This window comes from Rhinoderma darwinii, chromosome 5 (assembly GCF_050947455.1).
Source record: "Rhinoderma darwinii isolate aRhiDar2 chromosome 5, aRhiDar2.hap1, whole genome shotgun sequence".
NCBI classification, from domain to species: Eukaryota; Metazoa; Chordata; class Amphibia; order Anura; family Rhinodermatidae; genus Rhinoderma; species Rhinoderma darwinii.
The window spans coordinates 271,799,727-271,814,693 of record NC_134691.1 but is presented as its reverse complement, the minus strand read 5'-3'; the positions used below and the strand labels follow the sequence as shown (position 1 = coordinate 271,814,693).

General features: G+C 47.6%; 1 protein-coding gene and 1 long non-coding RNA gene across 3 annotated transcripts in view; both read right to left on the bottom strand.

Moving 5' to 3' along the window:
* The window catches only part of LOC142652910 (uncharacterized), an 854,242-nt gene that overhangs the window by 296,164 nt on the left and 543,111 nt on the right, over window positions 1–14,967 (bottom strand). The gene's annotated exons all lie outside the window — the stretch shown is intronic.
* ABHD5 (abhydrolase domain containing 5, lysophosphatidic acid acyltransferase) overlaps window positions 1–14,967 on the bottom strand; it is a 56,895-nt gene that overhangs the window by 9,147 nt on the left and 32,781 nt on the right. For both annotated transcript variants that reach the window (XM_075827149.1, XM_075827150.1), the window contains exon 4: window positions 12,793–12,947. In XM_075827149.1, coding sequence (XP_075683264.1) covers window positions 12,793–12,947 — 155 coding nt within the window. The remainder of the gene's footprint in view (window positions 1–12,792; window positions 12,948–14,967) is intronic.

Here is a 14,967-nt window from a genome sequence, read left to right as displayed (position 1 = left end):
ATATGTCTACTTTTAACGGTTTCATTTTTTTCCTATAATAAGAGACTTATTATAGGAAAAAAAAATCTTTTATTTTTACACTTTTGTAAAACATATTTATTAACTTTTCTCTTTACTTTTTACACTTTCTGTGTAACGTATTCCAACTGTCCGGTCAGTGTGACGTCACAGTAACTCTGACAGTTAGTCTACGAGGACCAGCCAGAGGCTGGTCCTCATAGGCTTGCATACATGGCAGATCCGGAGGCCGTTGTCTGGCCCCCGGGTGCCATCTCAAGCATCAGCAGCCCCCACAATTGCATGGGGGCTGCTGATGTGCTACAAACCCCCTACATGCAGGGATCGCAATCAAGCTCCGCATTTAACGGGTTAATTGCCGAAATCAAGCGGCAATGAGTAGCTGATCGGCAACAGTGGAGTGTCAGCTGTCAGGGACAGCTGACGTCCCAGTTCCCGATGCACACTGTCACAGACACGGTCGCCGACAGTGTGCATCGTGAACGGCAGGGACGTCCGGTCACTCTGACAGGAAGTCTATCAGGAGGCTGGTCCTGATAGGCTTCCGTACATGGCAGACACGGAAGCCATTACTTGGCCTCCGGTCGCCATGCTAGCCATCTGCAAACCTCACGATTTCATTGTGAGGTCTGCCGATGTGCTAGAAACCTCTAAATTGCGGCGATTTCAATCGATCACCACAATTAAGGGGTTAATTGCCGAAATCAGCAGAAATAAGCCGCTGATCGGCATACAGTGAAGTGTCAGCTGTCAGGGACAGCTGGCCTCCTGGTGCACACTATCGCCGACAGTGTGCACCGGGAACTGCGCAGTAACTGTATTTCCCCGTGAACTAAGACACTGGCCACATGGACGTACAGTTGCGTCGTGGTGTAGGCCCCGAAACCGATACCAACCTGTTACGCAGAAGAGTAATAGGTGAAAAATGATCCTCCTGAGTAATCGGACCAATGGAGCATAATAAAAAAAAAAGCTTTGAAAACGGCACATGTGATATTCTAATTAGCTTGAGTTCTCTGAGCGTTGCGGTTATCCTAAACACGCCCTTGACAGCTCGATTGATGTCTCAGTGGTCCCCATGCCTGTGCTGTTCTATTCATCTTCCATCAATCATGCTAAGAAAGGGGGGCCTTAGGCAATGGAGCCCCTAACTATTAAGGGTAAACACAACGCACAGATGACTCAAGGTAACTTTCATATAGCGTACGCCAAAACTTTTTTTTCGACTATGCAACATCAGCCAGATTACAGAGGAGCATCGTTGTTAACCTATTACCCTACTGAATAACCCGGTTGCTGACTGTTTCGGGGCTAAAAACCTGCAGACCAATTTCCTTTAAGCCAGGTTCACACAGGTCCTCTTTGTGGTGTTTTTCCTTTTAGGATCCACTTTTTTCCAGAAAGAAAGCCACATGAAAAACGGCACTGTGTAAACCAGTCCCTATGGAACTGCTTCATAAGAAAAAAAAAAATAATTTCTTTAAAAATGCAGTACCTTCAAAGAGTGGCATAAATATTTCATATATTCACAGTCAGGATTAGAAACTAGACAAAAGTCGCAGTGGATTATGAAGATAACCCAGAGGAGAAATCCACAGCTGAAACACAAGTTTTACTGGAGAATAGCAATCTGCGCCAATAATGAATAAGCGGTGTGTTTTGAAGACCGCTGTGCATTCATTATTCCCCACAGAATTTTTCCGGAGCATGTGAATGGTGCACAAAATACCCCATTAACAGGCATTGCTGGTGGAATGCTAGTTGATTCGGTCAGGAGTCCGCACCTAAATTTAGACAGAATCCACAACGTGTGAAAATGGCCTGTTTGCCGTTTAAAGTCCTCATTGCAAGTTTGCCATGTTGCTCTAGAACAGGGGTCTGAAGCACGCGGCCCGCATGCGGCCCCTGGGGCTGTCATCTGCGGCCCGCGGGACACAGAGCCGCTAGTATCGGCTCTGCTCCGAGACCCTGGAATTCCCTGACATCGCTGTCCACATATGAACAGCGATGTCTGGGGCTTCCCCAGAGCCGGAGTCCCGGGCAGAGCGCTAGTACAGGCTCTGCTCCGGGACTCTGTGGAATTCCCTGACATCGCTGTCCACATATGAACAGCGATGTCTGGGGCTTCCCAAGAGCCGGAGTCCCAGTGATGTCAGGAGCACAGCTGGAGTCCCAGGAAGAGCCTACTAGCGCTCTGTCCGGGACTCCAGCTCTGGGGTTGCCCCTGACATCTCTGTCCATATATGGACAGTGATGTCAGGAGCAGAGCTGGAATCCCAGGCGGCACTCACAACTCTACTATTATATCATAAACTTTACTCCAGTCACATCCAGAGCTGCAGTCACCACTCTACTGTAACATGTTATACTCCAGTCACATCCAGAGCTGCACTCACAACTCTACTGTAACATCATATACTATACTCCAGAGACATCCACAGCTACACTCACAACTCTACTATTATATCATGTACTTTACTCCAGTCACATCCAGAGCTGCAGTCACAACTGTACTGTAACATCAGGTCCCATACTCCAAACAAATCCAGCGCTGCAGTCACAAATCTACTGTAGTTAGAGTGCTAGAAGCGGCTCTGCTCCGGGACTCCAGCTCTGGGCAAGACCCTGACATCACTGTGGTAGCATCTGCGGAGGGCACTGTGGCCTTATCTAGGGGTGTGTTGAATTATCTACTGAGGGCACTGCGGCAGCATCCACCGAGGGCACTGAGGCAGCATCCAAAAAGGGGCTGCCCAATCTTGACATGTGTGTCTGCCAAACGCTGCGAACTGAGCCTCCGGACTGCATTTAGCGACACTTAAACTGGAAAGCTTGATTGTTGAAATAAGCACGTGGAGAAAGATCTCAAATTTCAAACCTAGCGGTATTATTATAGTAATGTAGTATTGTAGTATTATTATAGTAATCTAGTGTTATTGTAGTTCAAATAACTAATTGATTAATAATAATTTTGTATTGTATCAAATTTGAAAGTAATGCGGCCCGTCAACTTCCCATTTTTTCTATATGTGGCCCACTTACCTGGCCGAGTTTGAGACCCCTGCTCTAGAATATCATTCTTAGACCATTAGTCCTATGCCAGTAACACAACCATCAGTATCCATTGCAGTACCATATACTTTATATATTATATGTAGGGAGGTGTATTGATATGTCTGTTTATGTCAAGTATGTGGTTTTTAACCCAGTGCTTTAAACTCATCTGCATGATTGGCTTCTGTAAACTAGTTTCGAGACTAAATGGAAGGACTTTAATTTCTTTTCACATGAAATAATAATGGAATGACTAAGGGTGCCAAGGGCAAGACAGCAATGGACTCATTTATTGGAAGAAGAGAACATATTGATAATTAAGGTCAAAGTCTCTTCATAAAACAACAATCACCAAATCAGGTTACGTTATTCCCCAAAGCTGAACCTTGCAATCTCAACATGGATTTCCTTGAAGGGTGCGCTGCAAATACTATAACCCCTCAGTATTTCCTGAGATTCCACACTGTGTTCCAGTACTGCCTGGCAATTTAAAGAGGAAATGTACTTTATTAAAAAAAACAAAAAAACTTTTAGGCCCCATGCACACGAACGTATGTTTGCGGCCGCAATTCACCCGCAAATCTGCGAGTGAATTGCAGCCCCATTCCTTTCAATGGGCCCATGCACACGACCGTGGTTTCCACGGTCCGTGCATGGCCCAGGAGCCTGGACTGCAAAAAAGAACGGACATGTCTTATTACGGCCGTGTTTTGTGGTCCAGGCTCATAGAAATTAATGAACGCGGCCATGTGCGCGGCCCGCGATTTGCAGGCGGCCCGCGGGTGGCACTCCGCGGCCGTCCGACCCGAAAATCACGGTCGTGCACATGACTACGGTCGTGTGTATGAGGCCTTATTGTTATGTCAGAGTCATATCAGAAGTTTTGATAAGTGGAAATCCGGGTGCTGAAGCCCCCACCATTGTTAAAACAGAGGTATAGAAGTGCTCAGCAGAACGCTCTGCATCTTCGGCTGTGATCAGCATTCCTATTGAGCCTCAAGACGGGCTCAACCTGAGAAAAGCCGATCACAGCCGAAGGTGCAGAGCACTAAGCTGAGCACTTCTATACCTCTGTTTTAGCAATGGTGGGGGCCTCAGCACTAGGACCCCCACCGATAAAAACTTCCGATAGGTCGATATGACATATTAAAGAGTAACTGTACTTTCAGAAAACTTTTTTTAAATCAATCCAATTTTATTGATACGAACACAGAAATGAAATAACACATTAACATTCACATTACAATTTTCCAACATCGTATACAATAGTGACAGCATATCAGGAAATCCCCAACTTCCCCGCTTTCCCCCCTCCCCGCACAGCCCCCCACTATATCTCCGCCCTTTGTTTCTAGTACCATTCCTGGTCAGAGCACATTTCTCTTATCAAGTTTCCCCACCACCCCTTCTTTGCTCCAGACTATCACCTCCAGTTCCTCAGACAACTCTCGCCCTTAGTCTGCTCAGTTCAGGTGACAGCACCTCAGGACAGGCCAACCATCTGCTCCATTGTTTCTCAAATTTTTTTTCCGTGCCCCTTTTAGAAAATATCTTATGCTCCATCAGGATATTATAGTTCAACATTCCTACAATTTACCTCATCCTTGGTGGCTCCGCGTCCAGCCAGTCTTTAGCAATGCATTTCCTCGTTTGATATAATATCTTGCCAACTGCCAGGCTTGCCAATCTGTCACTCTCCAATTCTCCCACCGCTCCCAACAACATAACTTTAGGGTCTGCCGCCAATTCCCGACCATACACCTGTTTTATCAGGTCCAATATTTCCCCCCATAGGGTCCTCAGGGCCTCACATGACCAAAACATATGCAATATGTCCGCCTTCTCCTCCGTGCACCTAGGACATTTAGCATCCGCTCTAATACCCATCTGTTTTAATACCCACGGGGTGCGGTACACTCTGTATCAGGAAGAGTTGTGATCTCCTCTGCGCCAGACTGAGCGATAAGTGACATGTGGACGCTAATATCTCCTCCCACTCCTCCTCGGTCAATGGACCGACATCCTGTTCCCACTTCGCTTTTACCAGCACCATTGGGTTTCCCAAGTGTTTGGACAGTAAGCTCCTGTACGCCATTGAGATCAGGCCTTTGGTCGTGTCAGCCCGTCCCACATACTCTAGGACCCCAAGAGCACAGACAGTCAGGTCCACCACATGCGCCTGTAGGGCATGATGGATCTGCAAATATTGGTAAAACATATTGTGCTCCAGTGGAAATAGGTCTTTCAACTGCTGAAATGATCTAGGCCCGTTATCATCATACAGGTGTTGTAATCGCCTAACCCCTGCCGATTCCCATTTTTGCATGCCCTCCAATTGATATAATTCCCACAAGACCGGATTATGCCATAGGGGAGTATATTTGGTACACATTCCCACTCCCAGGATCTGTTTGCACTGCCACCATATTTTATGTATCAGGAGTAACGTTGGTCTAGCACTCGCCAATCTCTTAAAGGTATGCGCTTCCAGACCCTCTAGTGGGTTGAGTCCTCCCCCCAAATATGACAATAAACGTGCACTGGAGCCCCAGGTCTCTGTGTCCTCCCACCCCTTAAATTGTTGGCTCTGGGCAGCCAGGTAATATATCCAGGCATTTGGCAGCGCTACCCCCCCCCCCCCCCCTTCGTCTTTAGGCAATTGCAATTTCTCCAATCTAATCCTTGGAACCCCTTTTTTCCAGACCAGATCCCGAAAGAGATTGTGCAATCGTCTGAACCAGTGTTTAGGTATCCATACTGGGGAGTTATGAAGAATATATAAAACTTGAGGCATAAGGATCATCTTGATTAGATTAGTCCTCCCCAGAGCAGAGAGCGGGAGCCTGTTCCAGGCATCCACCTTATGTTTCACCTTGAGCAGCAGTGGTGAAACATTCAAAGACATATAGTCTTGGACCCTAGCCGTCACCTTAACCCCTAGGTACGTAAATTCAGAGACTATCGGAATCCGGGGTCCCACTCCAGTATCTACAATATTCACCGTGTCAAGTGGCATCAGAGCAGACTTGGTCCAGTTAATATTTAATCCCGAGAACTCCCCAAACCTTGTGATCGTATCCATTACTACCTTCAGTGTATTCTCAGTGTCCGTCATATATATTAAAATATCGTCTGCATATAGTGACATTTTTTCCTCCATTTCCCCATATTGCAAGCCTCTTATACGCTCCTCCTGTCTTATGAGGCACGCCAGTGGCCCCCATTCTACGCAGTCGAACGCTTTTGCGGCGTCTAACGTTAGCACCGCCCTTCCTCCTTGATCATCCGGTGTCGCCTCAAGATTTAAAAACAGCCGCCTGAGGTTGACAGCCGTCGATTTGGAGGGCATGAACCCCGATTGGTCTTCATGCACAACATGCTGTACCACCCTGTTCAGCCGCAGCGCCAATATCTTTGCCAAAATCTTGACATCCGATGTCAACAAGGATATTGGTCTGTAGGACTCCGGTAATTGACTGTCTTTCCCCTCTTTTGGGAGAACCACTATCGTAGCCTCATATAGGGAGTCTGGTAATTTACCTCTGTCAAAACTATCCTGCAAAGTACTCAAGTATTCTGGCGCTAGTTCCGTCCCATATTCCTTATAGATTTCCCCCGGTAACCCATCTGGACCCGGAGCTTTCTCATTTGCCATATCCCTTATCGCCTGTTCCAACTCCTCCAGTGAAATAGGTGCCTCCAAGCTTTCACGGTCCTCCCGGCCCAAGGTAGGCAAATTAATGTTTCCCAGGTACTCGTCCAATTGCTGTGTGTCGTAATGCACTTTGGATGTATATAGGTCGGTATAAAACCGCTGAAATATTTGCAAGATTTGCCCCGTGTCTGTCTCCACCCTCCCCCCTCCCCCCTAAGGCCATGAATGAAATTATTACTCCCATGCGGCTTTGCCATCCTAGCGAGTATTCTCCCCGCCGTTTCCCCTTCATAATATTTCTGTTTAAGGAATAATCGTTTATTATCCGCCATTGTTAGTTGGTGATTTTTTAACAACGTCTGCGCCTCCGCCCAATGTCTAAGTGTCTCCTCGGACCCCTCTTCTACATGTCTCCCTTCTGTTTCTGTCACCCGATCCTCTAAACTTTCTCCCAATTGCCTAGATTTAGTTTTGATTAGTTTAATATGTTGAATGAATACTCCCCTCAACCATGCTTTCATGGCATCCCATAACACTCCTCGCGGCACTGACTCAGTATTAAAATAGAAATATTCTTTTATCAAGTTCCGTATTTCCCCGCCATCCATCAATCTTAGCCAAAACGCATTCAGCTTCCAATTCCCGGGGTTCCTGGTATGCCTTGCACCCACTTCCATCGTCACCGCCATCGGAGAGTGGTCTGACAACGCCCTCTGTAGGTATTCAATTTGCGCTATGTACGGCACTGCTGAAGCTGAGCATGCTACCAAGTCTATTCGTGAAAGTGACTGAAATGTGGATGATGCACACGAGTACTGCCTCACCCCTGGATGTTTATCTCTCAAAATATCCCGCAGACCCAATTCCTCCATTAATCTTCCAAAGGCAGTCAGGTCTCCTCTTTGCCCTCCTCCTCCCCTATGAAACCTATCCAACCCTTCAGACATCACTGCATTAAAATCCCCCATCACAATTAGCGGTACCTCAGGCCACCTGGAGAGTTTCTCCGTAACTCGTTTCAGTACAGTGCTAGAATAAGGCGGAGGGATATACAGCACTACTAGAATACACTCCCAATGATATATAGTACAGTGCACTCCCACATACCTCCCCTCCTCATCAGAAAAGGACGAATGACAGACAAAGGGAAGACTCCTGTGTATCAGCAAACTCACCCCCCTGGAATACAGATTCTCTAGTCAGATGCGTTTCTTGCAGCCCCACTATCAGGGCATTTTGCTGTTTAACCCAGTTAAAGATTGCCTGTCGTTTCCTAGCTTCCCGTATTCCCCGGACATTCCAGGATAGACATTTAACTGATCCCATCAGGCGCCATATCTTTAAGAAATCTGTTACTACTCCAGCCTGCTCCAGTCAAAATATTAGGCCGTGCGTTCCCTCCCTCCTCCCCTCCCCCCCCCAACAAAACCTCCCCTCCGAAAAGGGTCAGAGCGACATGTACTGTCTCTCCTATCCAGCAGAAACGCACCATAGTGCGAACTTTTGACATGCCCTATTGGCATCTCTCCACTTAACTTTCTCACCACTTCCAGTGAGCGCTGCCTCCCACTGCTATTCGCATGTATTAAACAATCCCACACAATCAGCAGAATTTACAGATACATTAGGTACCCAGTAACAATCCCACAATAACATTGCCATCAGGTGCGGCCATTTCTTGCTAAAAGGATACCACCCTGCTGTGTTTCAGACAAGGGTGTTCACACACTTCGGAGAACTGCATAAGAACATATAATATGCTACAGTCCCGCAAACGCCAACATGGCTCCAGACTTCACCGCCCAGGCAGGCTTTCACGCATCTTCTTCTCCAGCCGGTCTCCGCAGCCGTGCCTCATTGCTATCCAGCCATCTTGCAGCCTCTCTGGGGTTCTCAAAGAATGAAGCAGTCCCAAAAGCAACCACCCGCAATTTAGCCGGATACATCATGGAGTATTGTATGGACAAGTTCCTCAGACGTTTCTTTACATCCCAATATTGCAGCCGCTTCTTCTGTACATCCGCGGAGAAATCCGGATAAAAGGATATTTTGGCGCCATTGATGGAGATATCCTGCCGTTCCCTTGCCTTCCTCAGTATCTTATCTCTGTCCTTGTAGTGCAACAGCTTCACTAAGACCGGTCTCGGGGGCCTCCCCAGTAGTCCCGGTCTGGAAGGTACTCTGTGCGCTCTTTCAACAGCATATAAAGGAGACAGCTCTTCCCGGCCAAACTGCTCCAGCAGCCATTTTTCAAAAAACTCATCCGAGTTATTGCCCTCCGTTTTTTCCGGCACTCCAACCAAACGCACGTTGTTTCTGCATAGCCGATTCTCTAAATCATCCGCCTTAGCCTGCAGGGCCACCACCGCCAAGGACTGAGACTGCACATCCTGCCTGAGCTCCGGCAGAACATCTTCCACTTCAGATACTCTCCCCTCAATAACTGTGGTTCTTTCTGCCACTTTCTGTAAATCATTACGTAACAGCAGAATATCCTCCTTCAGGCTTCCCACCTGCCCGGTCAGCACAGATAAAATTGAGGCGTTCTGCTTCACCGCAGCGAATATATCTGCGAGGGAAGGCTCCTTCACCTGGTCTCTCCTGCTATGCGTTCTGCCTCCATCTTCAACACGCCTGTCCCGCCGCTGACTCCCCAGCTCTTCCTCCTCCTCACTCACCGAGTCCTCTCCCAGCACGGAGTATCTGGAACCTGAGGCCATGCTGTGTGCCTTCCCACTGCCAGCCACCGGCGTCTTGCCTGCTGCAGATCCGCTCGCACGAGGGGTTCTTGCAAATCTCTCCAGCCTGTCTGCTGCTTCAGACCGCATGTGCCTGCTCCTGCATTCAGTCTCCTCGGCGCCATCTTGTCTTCTCGGCCCCGGACTCGCCGGCGGCGTTTTTTGTTTCTTAGAACAGGTCATTGCAGCTGTATTAAGCGGTACCGACTCCTCCAGCCTCCCGATCGGTGAATATTACCGGGTAATTCAGGGATAATCAGTACTTTCAGGATGGATACAGCAGGAGCTCCAGCCACACACGTCCTCTTACATCTGCTGCTAGGCCACGCCCCCACTTTCAGAAAACTTTAACCATAAACTGCACCGCTTGCTTGATAAATGGGATATAGTATGTAACGTTAAAAACTTCATAAACGGGTGTTCCCACTATTCAAGAATAGGCAACGATAGCCCAAAAACATAATGCATACTCAGGAGTTCTACCATCCACTAAAAAACAATTGATGGCCATTGATTTGAATGGCCCAGCGAAAAAGAGCATTCACATGGTAGCATTGCGACCTCCTGTCATCCGTTATACTCGCACAAGGAGAGATGTGTCAATAATCAAAGAATTATTATTGTGTAATGCAATAGAAAAAATGTCAAAAGCTAATACTATTGTATGCATGAGACAATAAATGGAAACATATCTTGCTACACGTGACAGGTCAGGTGACTGGACTGGTCCACTCCCGGGCCGTCACAGGCCTCAGTCAGAACGCCGCCACATGAACTACTGGCTCTTTCGAACACCGATTGCTGCTGCAGGTGTCCGACATACAGGGTGCCTAACAGCAGCGATCAGCTGCTCTGCGGCGCCCCACCTTCCCAACCACCTAGTTGCGCCCGGAGCACATAAGTGGGGGAGAGGGGGAGTGTGGCGCTATTTACAAGCGGGGCAGCGGGCTGTGTGTGGCACTATCTACAAAGGGGGGAGAGTGCCGCTATTTACAAGGGGGAGGGGTGTGGCGCTATTTACAAGAGGGGGGGGGGGTGCCGCTATCCACAAGGTGGGCTATGTGGCGCTATCTACAAGGTGGAGGGGTTTGGCGCTATCTACAAGGTGGAGGGGTTTGGCGCTATTTACAAGGGTGCTGTGTGGCGCTACCTACAAGAGAGGGGCTGGGTGTGACGTTAACTACAAGGGGGGGGCTGTGTGTGGCGCTAGCTACAGGGGGCTGTGTGTGGCGCTAGCTACAGGGGGCTGTGTGTGGCGCTAGCTACAGGGGGCTGTGTGTGGCGCTAGCTACAGGGGGCTGTGTGTGGCGCTAGCTACAGGGGGCTGTGTGTGGCGCTAGCTACAGGGGGCTGTGTGTGGCGCTAGCTACAGGGGGCTGTGTGTGGCGCTAGCTACAGGGGGCTGTGTGTGGCGCTAGCTACAGGGGGCTGTGTGTGGCGCTAGCTACAGGGGGCTGTGTGTGGCGCTAGCTACAGGGGGCTGTGTGTGGCGCTAGCTACAGGGGGCTGTGTGTGGCGCTAGCTACAGGGGGCTGTGTGTGGCGCTAGCTACAGGGGGCTGTGTGTGGCGCTAGCTACAGGGGGCTGTGTGTGGCGCTAGCTACAGGGGGCTGTGTGTGGCGCTAGCTACAGGGGGCTGTGTGTGGCGCTAGCTACAGGGGGCTGTGTGTGGCGCTAGCTACAGGGGGCTGTGTGTGGCGCTAGCTACAGGGGGCTGTGTGTGGCGCTAGCTACAGGGGGCTGTGTGTGGCGCTAGCTACAGGGGGCCATCCATGCTCAGTGCTGTGGGACGCGATGTCACGCATCCACCATAGTTGAGTCTATGGAGGGATGCGTGAAAAGATAGGACATGTCCCATTTTCACACAGACCCTTCACACGGTCCGTTGAAACAAAGGCTGTGTATGGCCACATTGAATTACATAGGTCCGTAGGACGGCCACTGTTTCAACGGCCGCACCACGGACGTTTAACACATTCGTGTGAATCAGGCCCAAGACAAATGGTTACCACGTATGCGACATAAATTAATCTGTTCGTTAAACTTACATTTCATTATGAACCTTTTCCCTGACTTTCTTTGCAAAGATGATTCATCTGTGGCGCATACAAGGCTACTGAACACCACCTTTGTGGGGGTGCACGTAGGAGAGACCGCGGCTACTGAACACCAGCTTGGAGGGGCACAAAGGGGAGACCGTGACTACTGAGCACCAGCTTGGGGTGGGGGGCACATAGGAGAGACCGTGGCTACTGTGTACCAGCTTCAGGGGTGGGGTGCACACAGGAGAGAAAGTTGCCAACTTCTGCTAACTCTTCTTTTACAGAGTGGTTACTGAACCCCTTGTGGCGCTGATGAGAGAGAGAGAGAGACACACACAGAGAGAGAGAGAGACACACAGAGAGAGAGAGACACACACAGAGAGAGAGAGACACACACAGAGAGAGAGAGACACACAGAGAGAGAGACACACACACACAGAGAGAGAGAGAGAGACACACAGAGAGAGACACACAGAGAGAGAGAGACACAGAGAGACAGAGAGAAAGAGGGAAAGAGAGAGAGAGAGAGAGAGAGAAGTGATGCATTATGTGCTTGCCAAGTGTTTAGAAGAGACATAGACAATGAAGCACTGCTCTTTTTCCTGGTGACCAGTGCCGCCAAGCGCATAATGAAGCGCCGCTCTCTCTCTCCGTGTTTAGTGCCGCCAAGTGGGAAGTGTGCCAGCAAACCATACCCCGCGAGCCGGCTACAGCACCAGTGCCATAGCTTGCTGACCCCCTGACATACAATATAATATATAGATTCTACATCAATTCATACATGTCGTTTGCTGAAGTACACTGAAAGGGAATCTGTAAGCTGAACATGACGCCCAAGTTAAGGGCAGCATATTACAGGGATAGGGCTGTTCACCCATTAGCCAAAACGGCACAAAAAAAAATTGTGCCGTTTGGCTAATAGGAGCGGAATACAAGGAATATACCAGATTCAAGGTTATGAGTCCGATTTATTAATGAGGAGTGCGCTCCCCCCACACCTCTCTGTGGTGATTGACAGGCTACTGCATACTCAGCTACACAGTGTCAAAACTACGAGACCAGTGTATTCTTTATTTTCTCCTATTAGCCAAATGGCATAATTTTTTTTAGTGACGTTTTGACTAATAAGAGAACGGATCGGTCACTGTGATATACTGCCAATACGCAGTACATTCAGCTGAAAGATCTGCTTAAAGTGGATTGTGAACAAAATTGCTATACCCACGTTTAATTCTACTATAGTCAATAATGATAAGTCAAATAAGACTCCAGGGAACTTGCTCACCCAGTGGTCCAGCCAAGCGCAGTCCTGCTAATGGATTAAATGGACTTAATAAGGCACCAACTGCTTTAATCCAGATTGGAATGGGTCTTTCCTCATCCGCGTTGTCAGGTCTTTCTGGGAATCCCCATGGCTCAACCAAAATTAGACTTTTTACCCTAAAGTAAAAAAATAAATAAAAAATTGAAAAAATAAATTTTCACCAATGACAGAAATGTTTGTGTTAAAATTTAATTTTCTACGTTTTCCTTGGAAGCTATTATTTCTATCAAAAGGAACAGCTCTAGTATCAGTTTCTATTGAGCCAGGTTTACATTGGGCAGTTTGGTGGAGTTTATTTTTTTTATCCAAAACACTGGTGGATACGAAAAACAAATCCAAAATCTTCCATAGAACAACACTGCACGTTTGAAAAAGCCCTGTGACCTCAGCCTTAAAAAGCTTGAAACATCAGTAAAACCCCCTTTAATATGACTGCTCCTCAGAGGCGGAGCTGAATATCGGACTTTCATTGCTTGAACCCATAAAGATCACCTGTCATGACTGGTGGAATCGACAAGTATGTACCTGTCCTGGCCAATGATACTGTCAGATCTCTGACAGGCCTGCAACTATTCCTTGTCAAAGGGGATCAGTCATTGTTTTCTAAGTTATAATCAATGTGACTTAAAGAGGCTCTGTCACCAGATTATAAGTGCCCTATCTCCCACATAATCTGATCGGCGCTGTAATGTAGATAACAGCAGTGGTTTTTATTTTGAAAAACGATCATTTTTTTTAGCAAGTTATGAGCAATTTTAGATTTATGCTAATTAGTTTCTTAATAGAGAACTGGGCGTGTTTTTACTTTTTACCGACTGGACGTTGTAAAGAGAAGTGTATGACGCTGACTAATCAGCGTCATACACTTCTCATTGTTCCAGCCCAGCTTCTTCCACTGAAGAATCACGCTGGGCTGGAACAATGAGAAGTGTATGACGTTGATTGGTCACTGATTGGTCAGCCTCATATACTCCTCCGTACAATGCCCAGTTGGTAAAAAGTAAAGACACGCCCAGTAGTCTATTAAGAAACGAATTAGCATAAATCTAAAATTGCTTATAACTTGCCTCAAAAATGATCGTTTTTCAAAATAAAAACCACTGTTATCTACATTACAGCGCCGATCAGATTATGTAGGAGATAGGCCATTTATAATCTGGTGACAGAGCCTCTTTAAAGAGGCTCGGTCACCAGATTTTGCAACCCCTATCTCCTATTGCAGATCGGCGCTGCACTGTAGATAAGAGTAACGTTTTTTTTTGTTTTTTTTTTAAACAAGCATTTTTGGCCAAGTTATGACCATTTTTATATTTATGTAAATGAGGCTTTCTAAAGTACAACTGGGCGTGTTTAAAGTTAAAGTACAACTGGGTGTGTATTGTGTTCGTTACATCTGGGCGTTTTTACTTCTTTTACTAGCTGGGCGTTTGTAATAGAAGTATCATCCACTTCTCTTCACAACGCCCAGCTTCTGGCAGTGCAGACACAGCGTGTTCTCGAGAGATCACGGTGTGTCGTCACTCACTTCCTGCCCCAGGTCCTGCATCGTGTCGGACGAGCGAGGACACATCGGCACCAGAGGCTACATTTGATTCTGCAGCAGCATCGGCGTTTGCAGGTAAGTCGATGTAGCTACTTACCTGCAAACGCCGATGCTGCTGCAGAATCAACTGTAGCCTCTGGTGCCGATGTGGCCGACACGATGCAGGACCTGGGGCAGGAAGTGAGTGACGTCACAGCGTGATCTCTCGAGAACACGCTGTGTGTCTGCAATGCCAGAAGCTGGGCGTTGTGAAGAGAAGTGGATGATACTTCTACTACAAACGCCCAGCTAGTAAAAGAAGTAAAAACGCCCCGATGTACGCACATAATACACGCCCAGTTGTACTTTAGAAAGCCTCATTTACATAAATATAAAAATGGTCATAACTTGGCCAAAAATGCTCGTTTTAAAAAAACAAACAAAAATGTTACTCTTATCTACATTGCAGCGCCGATCTGCTGCAATAGCAGATAGGGGTTGCAAAATCTGGTGACAGAGCCTCTTTAAAGTCTCTTTTTTAGTGTCCCATTGTGCTATTTGTAAATTTTATTTAGGAGACACGGAGTCTGGTTTGTCGATCTCTACACAAGTTG